The following is a 19,048-nucleotide window of genomic DNA, read 5'->3' on the forward strand; positions in this document are numbered from 1 at the left end:
ATGCTGGTAGGAAGTATATCACAGAAGTTACCCACCCCGAAATAAAATGTGCTAATATGCCATTCTTGGTTGCTTCATTTCAGGTGTTGGGCCTATCTCAAGGGAGTGTCAGTGACATGCTCTCCAGGCCAAAGCCATGGAGTAAATTGACGCAAAAAGGCAGAGAACCATTTATTCGCATGCAACTCTGGTTGAATGGTGAGCTGGGACAGTGTGTCCTGCCTGCACAAGGACAGCAACAAGGACAAGGTAATTAAAATTCCACTATGTTGTTGGCATTGAAGGAGAGGAATTATTTTTAAATTGCAGTAAGCGAGAGTTTTTTCTTAAGTTAGCTCTGCCATTTGTGTAAGTAGAATTGCCCACCTCAACTTCACAACCTGTTGTTAAGGGACTCACTGGGATTTTACACAGAAGGATTAGTTTTCTGCTTAAGTCGTAAGCAGGAGATGATGAGTTACCAATTAAGATAATGGAGTTTATGAATAAATACAGCATATAAATCAAGCAACTTTGGATAAATGTCTAGAAAAATGTGAAAGTTAAATTCAGTCACATTTTAATAGGAATTACTTGTTTCTAAAGTTCTCTGAAGAATTTTGATCCATGTAACCAGATAAAAGAATTAAGTTTTAAAGAGGGAAGTGGTGGTTCTAATTCTGTTTTTTACCATTGTTTTTATTATACTGTTTAGAAGTATCAAATATCTAGTGGTTGTTTTTAGTAATACCAAGGCAGATTTTGCCTTCACTTGGTTGTAACTGAGATCAACATTTGACTAATTGTTAAATCTATTTAGAATTGGAGTTATTGCCTTGTTTGGGGGATTGGGAGTCTCCTTTATTGTTCCCTGATTTTACTGTTCTCTCTTACTTAGTCCTCCTCTCGGTGACATCACTGCAGGATTCCCTACAGCAGGGATGTGCAAGCTCAGGTAATCAACTGGCTTCAAATGATTTGCTGTAAAGTAATTCACTACATTTTATTCTGTTTCTGCTGCCTTGATGCCCAAAGGATTCTTGTGTTTTGTTGTTATAGCATGCAGGAGCACCTTAAGGGTTTTTTATTAACAGTTAACTCCTCATCCCTCTGTGTTGCTATGGCAGATCTTGAAAATGCAAGCATTTAACAGAATACATTAGGCTGGAAGATTGTGATCTGAGATCATTCGCACTGTATTTTTTTTTTTTTTACCATAGTATATCAATTTGAGAAGTAACAGTGGCTGTAAAACATAAGCGTTTCATTTGTAATATGATCTACATACCTCAGCTGCCTTATTTGTTGGTATATTTTTTTCACCCTCAGCTATGGTTTTAAACCAGCTTTCTAATTTAAAGTTGAGGAAGATTGCTAAATATGCAACTCACTCTCCCATATCTTCACTAAAACATAACAGAGATGTGTGAAAAATGCAAGTGAATTGCTTAAAGATGTTTCTGAGGATGACCATTACAGTAGGGAGCCCAAGTATAAACCAGCTGTGTTCCTGCTGCTTGATACCAAATTCTACCCACGCACACTATGTAGCCAGTTATACAGTTAACTGATGTAAGCCATTTATACTGTATCCAGGCTAGAGAAATAATTGTGTTCTGTGGTTGCAAGATGATCAGGTGCTATAAATGAGAGAATTACAGGAGTTCAGAATGGAAAGGAAGGACCTGTTAGGTTATCTTGTCCATCTCCTTGCAGTTGTAACACAGTACCTTTTGCTGATAATTGGTCCAGTTTAGGTAAAATGCCCTAAATAACAGGGTTTCCACCATTTCCCTTACTATGAGACTCTTACAGTGAGATGTATTAGGTTGTAAAACAGAAGCGTTTCATTTGTAATATGACCTACATACCTTAACTGCCTTATTTGTTGATATATTTTTTCACCCTCAGTTGTGGTTCTAAACTTATTTATTTCTCATATTGAGAAATTCTCTAAACTTTCCCCAGGAGTTAGATGAAAATGGACTGAATACAGGCAAAATGTCAGCGTTAAAATCAACCATGAAAATAAAATCTTCATGAATAAAATGAGGAACAGTCTTTGCAATCACAGAGCTATTGTTACTTACAAGTATTTAAAGAACGTAAATTTCCTGAGGCATTTTTACACTGCTGCTCATGAAAGTATGCAATATCTACTTTTCTGTAGCATTCATCTGACACAAGTCACAATTCTAATTTAAAAATATATATAAACACTTAAGAAAACATAGAAAATATCATAAATAATACATTTAATAGGTCATTTAAAAATAGTAGGGTTTCAAATGGGAGGGAAGGGGAAAAGGCTATATTTTTATTATTAATCATTTTTCTGGTCCCTAACAGTAATTAAGAAAGGGTTGAAATACTGACCTACAGTATTGCAGTCTGATCAACTCATGGGTTCCCAGGAGGATAGCTAGTAGCTAACGGTTATTTCCTTCAGGAAGTTTAGATGAGTTAGTGTGAGGTTCTGCTCCACTGCTACACATCCCCACCTAGTCTGTCAGTTACTGTCCTTGAGCTAATATTTTGCAAAGTGCTAAGTTTTTATTACCTGATTGGAGCATATTATTGATTACCACCCTTTATTCTTGCCTTAAAGGTGACCTGCAAATAAGGAAAAAGATGGGATTGTGTCCATGGCTTTCTTTTTATGATTAAAAATAAACACATGAATAAAATTGTTTATTTTTAGAATTAGAAGTTCATTTCTTGTTTTCCCTTTTATATTTGTAGAACTAATAGGCTTATCACATCACAGATAACAAGAGAGTAAAGCATGATCAGTTGAGAGGAGAAGGGTAATCTGATCGTTTTTGTTGCCTCCTATATTTTAATTCAAATGCGTGGCAAACAGTTGGTAGAAAAGCTGTGTTTGTGAAAGATTCAGCATCCCACCCCTCTACTTGAGGGCTGTAAATGCTCCAACTCTAATTTGATTGTCCTTCAAGGAGTTTTCCAGCAAAACCAATGAAGGCAAGACATATCTAAAGAAAAAATCAAGGAGAATGTAACTTTTTTTTAACATTCAGGACTTTTCTGTATGATATAAGATCATAAATCTACATGTTTGTATATGATAAATAAACAAAAAAGGGTCCAAACCTTTAACACATTTAAGTATTTGCAAGAATAGCCTCTGATACCAAAATATAATCGGATACTCTTCTGTATTCTGTGTCTGTGAGCTTTAAGCATCAGTCTAGTAATCAGAAGATCCTTGCACAAGTTCTGCTGAATGCATTTTACACGCAAATTGTATCTATACTTCCAGTGGTGAAAAAGAAATTCAGTATGTTATTTCTAACATTTTCTTAATGTATCTTTCTACCTTTGCCTTTGGGTAAATCTGTCTTTTTAATGAGGTATGTGTCAACAACATGGACCAAATCATATGGAAAAAAAATTCAGAATTAATGTCACCCAACTGCATCAGCATGTTTCTTCTTTTTCTTAATGAATTTGGCCCTTATTTAGGTGCATTTTTGTTGGTCAAAGATAGATTAGTATTAGAGAGTTGCAATAAATATTAGGACGTGTATATGGTTGAGTGTTTTGAACACTTGTATTGTATGTAGCTCCTGTATTGGTTTTATTTGGATTGCTTTCTTTACTGAGTGTCTGTAAAACTTTACCAACTAAAGATACCATGGTCTTATGTACCAATTCTGTTGATTATCTTGATATTCCCAAGAATGTTGAATTTTTAATTCACTTCTGTATTTATCCTTTGTGAAGGTCATATAGTGTCCATATACTACATTAAAGATTTGCATGTCTTTTTGGTATGTGTTTCTGTTAGGGTCTTCGTATGACCTAATGTGGAAATCTTCGTTTGTCAGTACAGCTGCGGGTGATCTCAGGGGATTTTGAATTTCCCTTTTGTTTGTCTTCCTTTCTGGGTACCATCCATCATTCCTAACTTCATGCTGTTTAGCAGTAGTAATGCTCATGGGAATTGAAGAAAGGATTATAGCTGCATAAAATGGGGAGCTAATCAAAGCTTGTTTTTTAAATCAAAATCTTGCTTGAGATAATTGAGTACCACCTAGTGATTTAAAAACCAAAGATTTACTGTATTTAGATCTACTGAAATATTACATAAAACCTTTCCTTTCAAAATAAAAAAAATTGTAACAACAAGGGACGATTAATCTTTATCATCCCTTAGGAAAGAAGTATGGAAAAATCCAAAGACGAGTACAAAGTTTACTCCAGATCTGATGATAGTTCTTGCATTGCAGAATGACAGGAAAGCCAAATATCTCATCTGTCTATCTCTATTCATACCATGCTCATCACTGTGTTATCTTTCAATAACAAAGGCTAACAGGTAGTTAATTGTGGATTGGGTCAATCTCCCTATTACGCAGCAACAGAGTTATTAGATATTGTTTACGGTCTTGTTCTAATTACTGTTGTGAGAAAACTAAGGCAAAGATATGAGTGTTACTCTTTTGTTCTGGAAGTAGTGAGATTCTGATTTCTTGAGGAAAGGAGTTTGATAGCCTCAAGCGGGACATGAAAAAAACTCTGTGCCCTTTCTCATGATTCTTACCTTTATTGTGCATGGCTTTATAGTTCCAGAGGAGCACAACTGTTATAGGAGGTGTTCCAGTAGGTAGCTCAGACCAATCTATTGAGAACTTCTATAGTTAGACCCATGTGCTAATGTACATGGACATTGGTTCCTCTGCTCCTGAGTCCATTCCAAATTTGGATTTTTTTATCTGTGAAACAGGCTAATATCTCCTTGTAGCAAGAGATACTGGGTTCTGTGAGAATGCATTCTCGGTTAACAAAGTTGTTTATGGTTTGAAATGGTTCTGATGAATATGACTTTATGGCCAATAAAATGGAGAAGAAAGGGGGATCTCTTGACGTAAGAGTCATAAGACTAATGACAGGTTTCAGAATAGCAGGCGTGAATTCCTTACACAAGTAGGTTAAATTCAATTACTTATTTTAAACTTTGGTTAAAGAGGCTAATAAAAATATAAATGCCATCTCTTATCAGTGTGAGCCAGATCAGAATAGAATTTTTTAGTTAGTTCCTCAGAGTGTATGGATAACTCAACAGACTCAAGCCTCTTGTGCTAACTCTAAAATGTAATTTTAATAGGCAAATTGGTTAAGTTTCCACATCATTTGTGCATACTGAGTTTGCAGCTCTAAAGTAATTGGCCCCAGTTTGTGTTGATTTCAAGCTGTGTTGATTTCAACTGGTACCTCACAAGGGCAGCTGCTATAGTCTGTCTAATGTGTATGGTTAAATTCTGTGCTATTTCCCTGATAATTTGGACCATGACAACATTCCTGGTAACTTTTCTAGTATCAATAAAGCGAGGAGAATCACTATCCAATGCACTTTATTGGGACCTTGAAATGCAGTGCAAAGTTGGAATTAAAGTTGACTCTTAATATAACATGGACAGCATTGCTAGAACATTAGTTTCATTTGTTTCTTTTCTAGAATTCTTCTTTTAGTCACAATCTGTTTTGCGTGCCTATAGCTCTGTGTGTGTGTATTATTGATGCTTAGTAAATAATTGATTTTATTGAAACTCTACCTGCTATTCTTTTTCAAAGACCCTTTAGCATAGGAGATGTCTTTATCATACAAGTGTTGATCTTTTTTTATGCATGTTAACCTAGAATTTCACCTGTTAAAACCCTTTCCCACTCATTTTTATTTTGAGTCCACATACACTAGGTAAACAATGATCAAAACTTCTGCAACACAATTCCCTCCTCACTGTGGTCCTTACCTTACAGGTATAAAAGTGTGTTTGGCATTATAAAATCTGTAATTATGAGCACCAACATTATAAGGAAAGATTCATTGTAGATGTAATGTAGTAACTTGGTGACAACACTCTTTCCCTATTTAAATGGAGGAAAGGGAACTCGTGCAATACCCTGAAGCGGATCTTAATTTATTTTAAATAGTGAATGTGGGTCTATATCTTCATTTTTAGAAGAACTGCAAATAATCCATTGCAACCTATATTTTTTCTTTTTTTGGTCAGGCTGTGTGGACTCCATAAATCAGCTGTCCTATGGTCTGAGCACAAGACTGGGAGCCAGGAACTCAGGCATTCTAGAACTTGTCTGTCACTGATTCCCTCAGTAAACTTGGGCAAGTCATAAAGGCTCTCTGCCTCAGTTTCTCCATTTGTAAAAATTGAGATAATACCTACTTCACAGGATGCTTCTCATAATTAATTAGTGAATATGTATAAAGTTTGAAGATGAAAAGTTTAATTAGTTGTACTGTTACCACTGCTGTTTTTGTCAGGCAGTTATGGAAAAGTACCAATTAGCACAATGTCAGTGCACTGAGATATTTCTAGATCAGCATAGTGCTTACAGTTCTTTATTTAAGGGATTGCAATAGTCCAAAATTGTTGATGAAAACTTTGCTTCTGGAATAGTTTGCTATAATTCATTAGATCAAAAGTATTTTAAGATCAAGCAAACCATGTGACCTCCTTGGTACATATTCTTTCCAAGCTTAGTTCAGAGTGAAGATCTGGTCTGTTAAATATGATAGACTACAAACACTCATTTCTCTCAATTTCTTTATATTCTTAATCATTCATCTATGTTTTTCCCCATCCCTCCCTTTTTTTGGAGGGGATCTTCCCTCTGTGATAAGAGAGCCCCGATTCTCTGACCCTCCCTCTTTACAAACAGTCAGTGGATCCTACAGCCAGCTGCTAGTTCCAGGAGGAGCTGGGTATGAAAGAATGATCTCATATTTTGAAAACCAGAATGTAAGAGTAACTGACCCTAAATCAGCAAGCAGTTTTGACATAAAGGATGCCTTAGTATTTGTGTTGTGGTGTCCAAAGGTCTGACAGCTTGGGGAGGGGGAGATAGGGCTCTGGATGGTTTGGCAGCTGAGAAGAAGGGTCAGGCACCTTCCTCTATATTGAGAGGGAGTCTGGAGGGCTTGGCAGCTGCAAAAGAGGTCAGGAAGGGTACTTATCACTAGGATAAGGCATTTGTCTCTCAGTGATGGGAGGGTTTGTCTGCTGGCGAGGAGTCATGTTGGGTTTTTGGTTGCTTGAAGGGAAGTGAGGCACATGTCTCTTCATAGGAAGCTACAAGGGTTTGGCTTCTGGGATTGGTCACATAAGAGTGCTTATCGGGGGGGAAAGAGGGTATTAATCTATTTCATCCCCTTGGCTATGGTAATGGATACAGGCAAACTACAACTTTAGGTTGCTTGGCAATTTAGTAAAATACTGTTGAGGTGGGTGAGAATTACCTTGCTTTGACTGCATAAAACAGATGGACTGTTTCCTTCCTGAGTTATTGAATAGAAAGTATATGCTCCAAATGTACAGGTCATTGCTTCCAATCCATAAGGAGGATACAGCTCTAAGGCAGGTATGTTTCCCAGGAACTAGTCTTAACATGAAGTAAACATTCTGTGGTGGAAAGTAACAGATTATAAACCAGATTATAATTAAATCAGGTTTAGATTATAAGGAGCTGTGTGTTTGATTGATAAATATGTAAAATCATTTCCAAGAAGAGAAAACTGAAAATTACTGGAAAATTAAGTATCCTCCAAGTTACCTTGTGGCTGTCCCTTTTGTTTCAGTGCAGAGGAAGAAAAGAAAAGATGTATGTGTCGAATCTAATTTGATAGATATTTGAGATTTTTTAAAATTTGTAAAGTCATCCAGAAGATTGTTCCTATGATTATTTTAATTCTGATGGAAACCATTTCTTTTCTAGGTCAACATTCCCCTACAGACCAAATGTTGAAATATAATGCTACTGTGTGGGAACCATAAAGTTAAATAGACTAGAAATCATGTATAAAGAAAACTGAAACTGACTGGTCTATTTTCATTGTTCGAGCTGAGTGAAATGCAAAAATTAAACAAAGAATATAAATAAAGTGAATTTGATATTTAAAATTCTTACAGTTTTAATGATCAAAGGTGGTACTAATAATAAATTTAAGGAAATTTGTTTCTTAAAAAAAAATAGTATTTGAAACCCTGTGTCCCTCTTTAAGAAGTGTATTCTACATCCAGAATAACCTAAGCACCATTTGATAGTATTTTAAAGGCATGATCCTGAGAAATGCAGAGCACCAGCAAAATTCCTTTGGACATCAGTAGTCTGCGCATCTCACGTCAGACACTAGGACGGTGATACAAATACTCCTTTTAAAAAAAAAAAAATTTAGCTTTGCAATTTGTTACTTCCACTTCTCCTTCCCCTATCCTAACATTATAAAACATACCCTAGCTGCTCCTGTCTCCTAAAAAGCTTCATCAGATCCACCTCCCAGATACTTCTTCCACCACAGCACCCTCCCTAATACCTTTGCTTTCTAAGGAAATATTGGGATGTGTAAAGGTGATGGAAGCTGCCCCCTCCCACTCTCCATATTTTCACACAGATGAACAAGTAATTTCTTTAGTCTTAGTGTAACTTCAGTTTTGTTTTACATTTGTTTTTCTCCTTTTCTCTTTTGGAACTTATATCCTAAATATAGAGTAAGTTGGAACTAGTAGATGTTTCATTTGTCCTTTACAAGAGGACCAAAATTAGCCTGTCATTTGGCACCTAAATAAAGTAGCTAAACTGTTCTTTGTACGAACTTTACAATTACAATCTAGTGAAGTTTCAACATTTTATTTTGTTTACTGGTATTATGCAAGCAAGATCAGCACCTAAAAATCCATAAGACCTTGAGAGAGAGAGGATGAGCAGGAATGAATACAATTGTGTTTTAATCTCCTGTTTTGAGACAGTTATTTTTCTTGTGAAGGTTTTTTGTTTTTGTTTTAAAGGTAACTTGGAAATGCTCTAAAACTGCTTATTGTAAAGGTAAAAAAAATCTAGTAAAAGGACAGCAATGGTTTCTCTAATTGTCAGAGAGAAAACTGCACAGAATGGCTGAAGCTGGGTTAGCAGTGGGACTCCCCAGGGGCAACAGAAAGATGTTATAATCAATTACCACATCATAACACTGATGTATGATAATTACTGAGTGTTCCTCCTGAGATAGTGCAGCATTTGGCTGGGATGCAGCTCTTTCATGGTCCACTGCCTGATTAATATGCAAATAATAGGTTGATTGCATGATGAATGCAGAAAATGAGTTCGCTGATAACATGAGCACCGAAGCGGGAAGATGATAAATTACTTTTACTGACTGTCCTACATTAAGTACCCTTTCTCAACAATTTTATCACAAATTAAGTAAAGCAGTATGGAGAGATTATGAGGATGTGTAAAATAATATACCTTAATAGCTTTTATAATATTGTTGCGTATAATCTAAATGGCATTTTCTTTCAGTACTTTAGCCAGTACTCCTCCAGAACGGTTTTGCATTTAGTACAGTAACACGCAGGGACAGTCCATTCAGCCGCTTTCTGTTAAGATGAAGAGCAATCTGCTATACCAACATATATGACTGGTGATGGTTTGGCCTTTCTTATGAGAAAAAGAATCCAGATATTAACCCCTCAAGTATCTTGCCCCTAGCAAATGAATGTCCACATTGTTTAGTGAGGGGGGAATATTCTTCAGTACAGAACAGGATGTACACTGGACATATGTATGCTGTTGCACCTGGTTTAAGCTGTATATCCAGGGGCAAATGAGGTTAAGACACTGAACACGTTCATAGAAGTACCTGCATACTCTATCTAAGTTTGTTAAGAAGCTTGAGGTGGAGAGAGGACCAAACGAATATGATGGTGATAGCATGATGAGCTCTAGTCTCTAACTGACTGGAGCATCAGCAAAGATGTTACAATAATAACGAAGTTAGGACCTCTTAGAAGCATTGAATCGGTGAAAAATTGTCATATAATGATAAATTTTTGCTTACAATAAGGCAATTTAAACACAAGTTTTGTTTTTGGTATCTTGGTAGGATGTTTTTATGACAGATATTTGTTTAATCTTCAGGAACTCATTAATAAAACTGTTCCTACACACAAGCTGCTTTAGTAATAAGGTTACTGAAGATAATTTTTTTAACAGTTACTGTATTCTTAAATCAATATGGATTTCTGAAGAAGTAGTGAGCTATGGCAACACAGAAAAATCAGGTTTTTAAAGAGGGCTTGGTGGTGTACAATGGTGTCTTAAAAACCTGCCAGGATGCGAGTGTTAATTATATAAATTAAAATTTGATTTAACTTAAAAATAATCTTCTAAAATTATCTCAGCTGTGGTTCTAAAAACTGTGATTGTCTATATGCTAACACAAGCCCCCGGTTTTCTTCCTTGTTTTTCAAAAAGTGCATTAATGTAATGATCATCTAGTCCATCCCTGGACCAGTTCAAGAGTGTTCCTTAAACCATATCTTTTGGAGTTTTGTCCAGTCTTTTTTTAAAAAGTGCTATCTAATTCCACAGGCTAATAGCACTGCCAAGAAGCTTTTCCTGGTAGCCTAAATTTCTCTTTTCTTAATTTTGTCCCATTACATCTAGTTATACCCTTAATAGAAGCTTAAATATTGTAATTCTCTACATCCTTGATGTTCACACTGCCCATTATTGGTGAATACAGATATTCTCTTTAGGACCCCTCAACACTGCCCAGTCCTCTTAACTTGTTACATATTGTATGTTTTGGTTTATGTCAATAGTGCAGTATCTCTTCCCTCATAGCCATGTTTGCATATTAATTCTTACTGTGCTGCAGAACTCTTTGTATCAGCACCTCTTTGTATCAGGGAGCACCTGGGCAGCTACACCATAGTGCATAGATTGCCTAGAAGACACACCCACAGAGGGCTTGAGAAACAGACGACCAGCCAAACTAGTAGCACAGGATAGCCCCCAAAGCAAAATACTTTGAAGAACCAGTTACACAAGAAGGCAACTGTGTGTCAGCCTAGGCCCTGGTAAGGATGAAACACTGTTAACGGCTGTAGTTGCTAACAAACTATTATCCACGCTGCATGTGGACACAAATCCTGTTTGGAGCCTAGTATGCTTCCATTGGGTTATAAATTTGGTTTAAAGTCAGAGGGTGAATAAAGCATTCTTTAGCCAATTAGATAAGCTATCTGTAAGTGAATAGCAGTGCATACCAACTCCCCCTGTGGATCCTGTGGGCGTGAACTAAAAAGTACCTAAAAAGAACAGGAGGACTTGTGGCACCTTAGAGACTAACAAATTTATTAGAGCATAAGCTTTTGTGGGCTACAACCAACTTCATCAGATGCACAGAATGGAACATATAGTAAGAAGATATATAAAATACACATACAGAGAAGGTGGAAGTTGCCATACAAACTGTAAGAGGGTAATTAATTAAGATGAGCTATTATCAGCAGGAGAAAAACACTTTTGTAGTGATAATCAAGATGGCCCATTTAGACAGTTGACAAGAAGGTCTGAGGATACTTAACATGGGGAAATAGATTCAATATGTGTAACGACCCAGCCAGTCCCAGTCTCTATCCAAACCCAAGTTAATGGTATCTAGTTTGCATATTAATTCAAGCTCAGCACTTTCTCGTTGGAGTCTGTTTTTGAAGCTTTTCTGTTGCAAAATTGCCACCCTTAAGTCTTTTACTGACTAGTAGAGTAGGGGCGTTGGGGGATGAGAGCTAAGGAAGCGTTATTCTTGGCATACTGTGGGGCCATGCGGGTACCTAACGCCCCTACTCTACTTGCACTACATTGATGTCATCTTCATCATCTGGACCCATGGAAAAGAACTCTTGAGGAATTCCACCATGATTTCAACCAATTTCCATCCCACCATCAACCTCAGCCTAGACCACTCCACACAAACGGTCCATTTCCTGGACACTACTGTGCTAATAAGAGATGGTCACATAAACACCACCTTATACCGGAAACCTAATGACCACTATACTTACCTACATGCCTCCAGCTTCCATCCAGGACACACCACACGATCCATTGTCTACAACCAAGCTCTAAGATACAACTGCATTTGCTCCAATCCCTCAGGCAGAGACAAACACCTACAAGATCTCTATCAATCATTCCTAAAAGTACAGTACCCACCTGCTGAAGTGAAAAAACAGATTGACAGAGCCAGAAGAGTACCCAGAAGTCACCTCTTACAGGACAGGCCCAACAAAGAAAATAACAGAACGCCACTAGCCATCACCTTCAGCCCCCAACTAAAACCTCTCCAATACATCATCAAGGATCTACAACCTATCCTGAAGGACGACCCATCACTCTCACAGATCTTGGGAGACAGGCCAGTCCTCGCTTGCAGACAGACCCCCAACCTGAAGCAAATACTCTCCAGCAACCACACAACAAAAACACTAACCCAGGAACCTATCCTTGCAACATAGCCTGATGCCAACTCTGTCCACATATTTATTCAAGTGACACCATCATAGGACCTAATCACATTAGGCATGCCATCAAGGGCTCGTTCACCTGCACATCTACCAGTGTGATATGTCCTCATGTGCCAGCAATGCCCCTCTGCCATGTACATTGGCCAAACCGGACAGTCTCTATGCAAAAGAATAAATGCATACAAATCTGACATCAGGAATCATAACATTCAAAAACCGGTAGGAGAACACTTCAACCTCTCTGGCTGCTCAGTGAAAGACTTAAGGGTGGCAATTCTGCAACAGAAAAGCTTCAAAAACAGACTCCAAGGAGAAACTGCTGAGCTTGAATTAATATGCAAACTAGATACCATTAACTTGGGTTTGACTAGAGACTGGGAGTGGCTGGGTCATTACACATATTGAATCTATTTCCCCATGTTAAGTATCCTCAGACCTTCTTGTCAACTGTCTAAATGGGCCATCTTGATTATCACTACAAAAGTTTTTTTTCTTCTGCTGATAATAGCTCATCTTAATTAATTAGCCTCTTACAGTTTGTATGGCAACTTCCACCTTCTCTGTATGTGTGTGAGTGTATCTTCTTACTATATGTTCCATTTTGTGCATCCGATGAAGTGGGCTGTAGCCAACGAAAGCTTATGCTCGAATACCTTTGTTAGTCTCTAAGGTGCCACAAGTACTTCTGTTCTTCTTGCAGATATAGACTAAAACGGCTGCTACTCTATAAAAGGTACGTAGCTCACATTAACCTCGTCCTCTTTAAACAGACTACATTAATACAAACTTGGCACCTTTTCATTTGCACCTGCAGCATTCACACAGGGAGTAACTGCGGAGCACCTGTATGCACACTGCGTAGTCTGAACTGTGGGGCAGTCTAGACATAAACTTGAACTTTTCTCACTGGTTGCCAGTACCAGTGCTAGACAATGATAAAAGCATTCATTTCGACTGAGCACTGGCCTAATTGACATCTTTGCCACCCTATCACATTATAAATTAAGGCAGTTTGGGACTCTATATCGATAGAGATGGTATGGTAGAGACTAAGGAAGTGACGTTTTCTTCTCTGCTCTTGAAATACTATATTTAAAACTGCCTGCGCCTGATCTACACTAGGGCCTTTACCACTGCTGTGAACTGCACCACTGCTAGCAAACATCGTTCTGAAGGGACGTAATTTGTAGTAATATTGGGCACTCTGGGTTGAATTTTCAAAAGTATCTAATCAAGTTAGATGCCCAGCTCCCATTAAAAGCCAATGGGAGTTGGGTACCTAACTCTCTCGAGGACTTTTGAAAGCCCACCCTATGTCAGGCCCTTCAGTTGCCAATTTGGTTGCTCTTTTCTGAACTCCATCTAGTTTTGCTACATATTTCAGGTGCCCACAGCTGAAAATTTATATATAAATGTAAGTGTGGAACGAGCATAACATTGTGGAAAATGCAGCATAAAATTGTGGCGAGATCGTATAATCCCTTGCCAATGCTCAGAAGTAACTTTATTCAAGTGGTCACAACCTTTGGCCCTAATTCTGCAAACATTTCTGCACATGTGTAACCTTAGACACATTCATGAGCATGAGTATTTGCAGGGCAGGGGCCTTTGTTTTTCATTTTTTTCTCAGAATGTAAAGACGACGAAGTAGTAGCCAGGTGACCAGCCTAGGCTTTTTTGTTTTCATTATGTAATTTTTGAATTATTGGTTCAAGGAATTAAATTGATTTTTTTTTCTTTCAAAAACACACAAATGTTTGACACAGAAGGGATATTTTTCAGATTTTTTTCTGTCACCCACGAAAATTCACCTCTGAGGCAAGACCAAGTCTGGAAAGTTTCAGACCTAAGAGTTTTTTTTTTCAGTTCTAACATTCTTATTTATTTATTCAGTTATAAACACTACAACCACCACACAAGAATCATCCAGGGAAATCTATAATCTTAACAATAGCTGGCATTCACTACCATGAATTTATATACATACTTGCTTTACATTATTGTATGTGTCTGTCTCACACATTTAGGCTCTGGAGAGGTGGCTTATTTTCATAAGCCATATTAATGTGCAAATTGTGAATAGGCAAGGTTCACTCGTTGAAAATAAATCCATTAAAACACTACCTCTGAGAAAATATTCAATGTTCATAAATCAGTACTATTAATTAATCATAAGAGGGCTTTATTGTAGTATTATGCCACAAATGCTTAGCTGATTTATTACTCACGTAGATCAAATTTGTGTTTCATTTCACCACTGGTGCACAAAAAGCTCATTACTGTGTGAAAACATAAATTCCTGTGCAGGAGTTAAAATCACAGTGTAGAAAAATGAAGACCAAATTCTGCATGAAATTTTCAGATGCCAGAAAACTGAATGCATAATTCAGTGGGAGTATTGCAGTTGACTTTACCTGGAAATGGATAAGGCCCTAAAGATACATCAGCGAGAGTAGGCCCAATATACTCTGGTTTTTAGTCTTTAAAATGGAGATATTGTACAAACTAATAATTAGGAAAAACTAGGAGCTAATCCAGTCTCAGTATGTGCCACTTTGATCTTGGGCAACCTATCCAAATCTGTTTATTGCCCATCAACTCATCTGTGGGTAAAAACAGGCTCTCAGATATCAAATGCTCTTCTGGGAGGTGGTAAGAGAATCCTTTGTTGATGTTTATCTGTCTTCCTCTTCTATAATAATTTGCTATAGAAAAAATAACCAGATTGTTGTATCCTCTCACTACTACATGTCCTATGTTGTTGTTCTGATATTCATTTATAAGTAACTTGAATATGACTTGTTTGGTATGGACCGGAAGCCTTAGCTATGGACTTTATGAAAAGTGGTGCATCAAGCCAATCGCCAGCTAAATAATGTTTGGGTTATTGTCAGAATGTCACAGAGTACCCTGTCATTTTGTTCCAGCAACTTGTCCTTCCAAATGCACAGTTCGCCTTATGGCATGCCAGCAGTAAAAATGTCACTTACAATAATTACTTTTTGGTGAAAATGCTTGCTGACTGCCTACCTTCAAGCTGTTTTTTACACAGTGGGGAGATAATAAGAAATGACTTTATCCTGACTGCTCAAATGAACACTAAATGGAATTTAGGTTATTACTGTATATAGAGGGCTGTGTGCTGAAATTTAAATAGTGGATTGGATAAACTGCAGAGATTTGTCTCTGAAAATTATAGTGGATCTGCTTTTTCAATCCACTTCTGCCTAAAACTTAAGGCAGCTATTGTCTGCGTGCTGCCTTCAGAATATAATACTTTTCTTAATCCTGTTAGAGGCCCCTGAATACCTTCTATGTTTCAGATGGTCTTTCCCCAACATCTCTATGTTTTGTACCTTTTGGCAGTAACACACATTCAACCGTATATTCACTCCATTATTGTTGAGCTAATATAGGACTGAGTACTTCTTTCTGGAAGTCAAATGTGCCACAGAAAAAGTCTCAACACAGTAAATTTTTAATTTGCTCTGAGAACTCGGATGGATTTGGTCCAGATCGCTCTTGTCCTACCAAAAGGCTTTGGATTACATTGTCTTGGCAAAAGGACAAAAGAGAAGGAAACCACTTGCTGCCAAGCCTGTAGAAATGAGAGCGTAGCTTCCTGGGATCCATAGTCCTCGGAAGAAATACAAACAGTTCTGCTTAAGAAACCATGCTGTAGACATCCTACCAGGATATGTCACCTTCTAGGCTGTCATCCTTCTGGGATTGACAAGGTTGCATCCATCACCTAGTATTTTAACACTGCACACTCATCCATTTACCTCTTTTGGCGGGGATACTTCCATGCCTATTGTCTCGATCATGTTCAAGTCCATGCTGTTCTAAAGAGTTTGTAACTAGTCAAGTCAATCACTACCTGCAAGCCTCTGAACACCAGTATCTGTTGTTTCTCTCCAGGATGAACCTTCTGCTGGCTATCTTCTGTAGATCTGGGCAGTGTTAGTGCACAGTTGAGGAGGTGCTGCTGTAAAAGCTACTTGCAGTTGAAAGAATCAAAATAAGATACATCACAAATCAGATAGATTATCCCATCCATCCTCCTGTAATTGTAGGATATAATCCCCTGCATAGTCCACATGAAGAAAAAGGGAAATCTTTCCTTTGAGCATGTACAAGAGAACCCCAGTTTTATGTAAATTTCAAGCATGCCCACAATTTTCAGACTATGAGTGGGGGTGAGTTCAGGTCTGATTCTTATCTTACATCACTGTAAATCCAGAATAAGTCAATTGAATTCAGTGAAGTTAGACCCATGTAAAAGCTGTGAAAGTAAGATTCAGGTCCACTTGTCCTTTTACCTGAAGTGAGACTTACGCCCTGAAGTCCTGCTGAACCTGCAGGTTTTAAGGACTCTGGAGAAACTTCAGAGCTTGCTGGGCTGGCTCCCCAATCATCCACTTCCATTTTAATGTGGTGCATCTGATCTTTGGAGGAGTGGAAAGTTTAGTTTAGTTCATTGAGATTCAAAGTTTTGGCTGTAATATCTTCTAATCATTCATGATAATAATTGATATCTCATATAACACTCTCCATGAAGAATGTATGCATTTGGTGCTGATGCTCAGGGCATTATTGTTGGGAGTGTCCATTGGACGTTATATCTCTGTGTACGTGTGCCCAGTGCAGATCCACCTGACACTCAGTTCCTTCCACTAAATCAGAATCCATTGTAATACTCTGAAACTGTGGGGAAGAATAATGTGATTCGACGTAGCAGTCATCTGTACTAGCTGTGGTGGTTCTTTGTAAGTGGCTGTTGTTTTCATTACCAAGCATTGCCCCTTTCGTTCCCCACTTTAGGTGATGAACAAGCAGACTCAATCCGTAGAGTAATACTATATAAAGGTATGACATTTCAGAGACATGCAGTAGTGGCTGTCTTGGATCTGGTGGAATGCACTCAACACATTAGTACCGAAATTGTCACTCAATCATAGCAAGAGTTTATACGTTGTCTAATTCATTTAGACAAGTGATTTTCAACCTTTTCTTCGTGTGCAGACCCTTAACAAATTTCAAATGGAGGTGCGAACCTCTTTGGAAATCTTAGACATAGTCTGTGGACCCCTGGTTGAAAACTGAATTAGACAATCTGAGTGGCAATTGATTGCTCCCTAGTATTATCTTCATGAGTTTCCAGCAATCTAGAGGTTTTGGAAAATGACTTATTTCTGTATAGATAGGAACAAAGTGCCCTCTTCACTTTTGAAGAAGCCTAGTCTTTCTTGGTTATGAATGGGCTTTGGGGGGAAAAACTTATTGTTGATTTTTTTATATGGAAATCAGAGACTCACTTTGATAAGACTTTAGAACATGGGTATAATGCTACTATTTCCTTATAGAACACTGCTGTGGTAATATCTGAGACTATCCAAGCTGATAAAATCACCACCAGTGATGATTTTTCAACAAGGGGGAGGCCAGTCATATCCTGGCAGTGGCTTTTAAATGATTGTTCCACCAACTTAAGTATCACATTCAAATTCCAGAAGATAGTGACTCCCACACTGGAGAAAATATATTAAATAAGCTTTTCAGAACTGTTATCACCTTAGGATGGGAGAATGTGGTAGAGTTCTGTACAGAAAAATGGCAGACTGACTTGCCTAGGGTCAGAAAATCCAGCAGAAGAACAGAAAAATCCATTACTAGGTCCAGTAGAATGTACAACCAAAACTGACAAACGAAAGCAAGAGCTCTGAGCAGTGCTTCAGACTCTGTGGTGTTTTGGTGATGAGAAAAAGTGGAAGGAATGCACAGAGGAGGTTGGATTGAAAAATACCCACTTTTAAGCTTGTTATGGCTTCATCCACTGCAATAGGGAATGCACAACCACAGAACATAAATCTGTGGTTCATGTAATAATGAGGAGGTTGATGTATTGTTCTCAGCCAGCTTTGCAGTGTGCTCAACCAGAGTCAAGTCGTGTTCTCTCAGTTCAGAGTGGAATGCAATTTTGCAGTTTTTTTTCTCTTAAATCAAAGGAATTAAATATAAATATCAGCATTAAGATTGAGCAATCAAACTATCACTGGTCAGGAAATTCCAAAATGTAGGTATTTTTCTGCAGCATTAAGACAACCATATTGGATAGCTTTCAATTTTTTATGTTATAAAAATAATATATTTCACATTTAAGAAACAAAACAAAAATAGAAAGCAGATGGGCAATGTTGACTTATTTTACATTCATTCCTTTATTTAGCTTTATTTTGTTCTTATCCCACACTCCTGGTTGCAGTAGACACCTTAACTTTTGGAATTTCCTAACTTACGAACAGTTTATGCAAGGAGAATAGTGGGACCCTCCCAAGCTTTGTCCACAAGCCACGCTCCAGCTGCATCAGATGCGACCCAGATTAACTTTGCAGACCATTGTAATGTGATCGTTTCTCTCTCTTCTTGGCTGTTTTGATCAGCTGTAAGATGGTTAACAATGTCGACATCTCAACTGTCATCTGTAGGCTTCAGTGATGAAGAGGGTCTGATCACACTTCTCAAATGATTCCGGTTGTCTGCACATTTAGCCGACATCACTTCACTCATTATATTCAATTCACATTTGAAAGCAGCCATATAAGGATAGACAATTTTGGGGGGGTGAATGTGCGGGATTATGTAAAACATTATATTCTACAGAACAAGAAGGCAGCAGGCTTGTTGGAAACATACTGCTCAGCTTGACCATAGGTCCTGGA

At 37.8% G+C, this 19,048-nt stretch overlaps 1 protein-coding gene across 3 annotated transcripts in view; it reads left to right on the forward strand.

Annotated features, from left to right (window-relative positions):
• Nucleotides 1-19,048, forward strand: part of CUX1 (cut like homeobox 1) — a 406,407-nt gene that overhangs the window by 307,200 nt on the left and 80,159 nt on the right. For 2 of the 3 annotated variants that reach the window (XM_084651150.1, XM_084651151.1), the window contains exons 19-20: nucleotides 84-249; nucleotides 878-934. The exons of the other annotated variant lie outside the window; for it this stretch is intronic. In XM_084651150.1, the coding sequence (XP_084507276.1) occupies nucleotides 84-249; nucleotides 878-934 (223 nt within the window). The remainder of the gene's footprint in view (nucleotides 1-83; nucleotides 250-877; nucleotides 935-19,048) is intronic. 3 annotated transcript variants of the gene reach the window in all.

Source organism: Lepidochelys olivacea (genome assembly GCF_965140295.1).
Source record: "Lepidochelys olivacea isolate rLepOli2 genome assembly, chromosome: 17".
NCBI lineage: Eukaryota > Metazoa > Chordata > Testudines > Cheloniidae > Lepidochelys > Lepidochelys olivacea.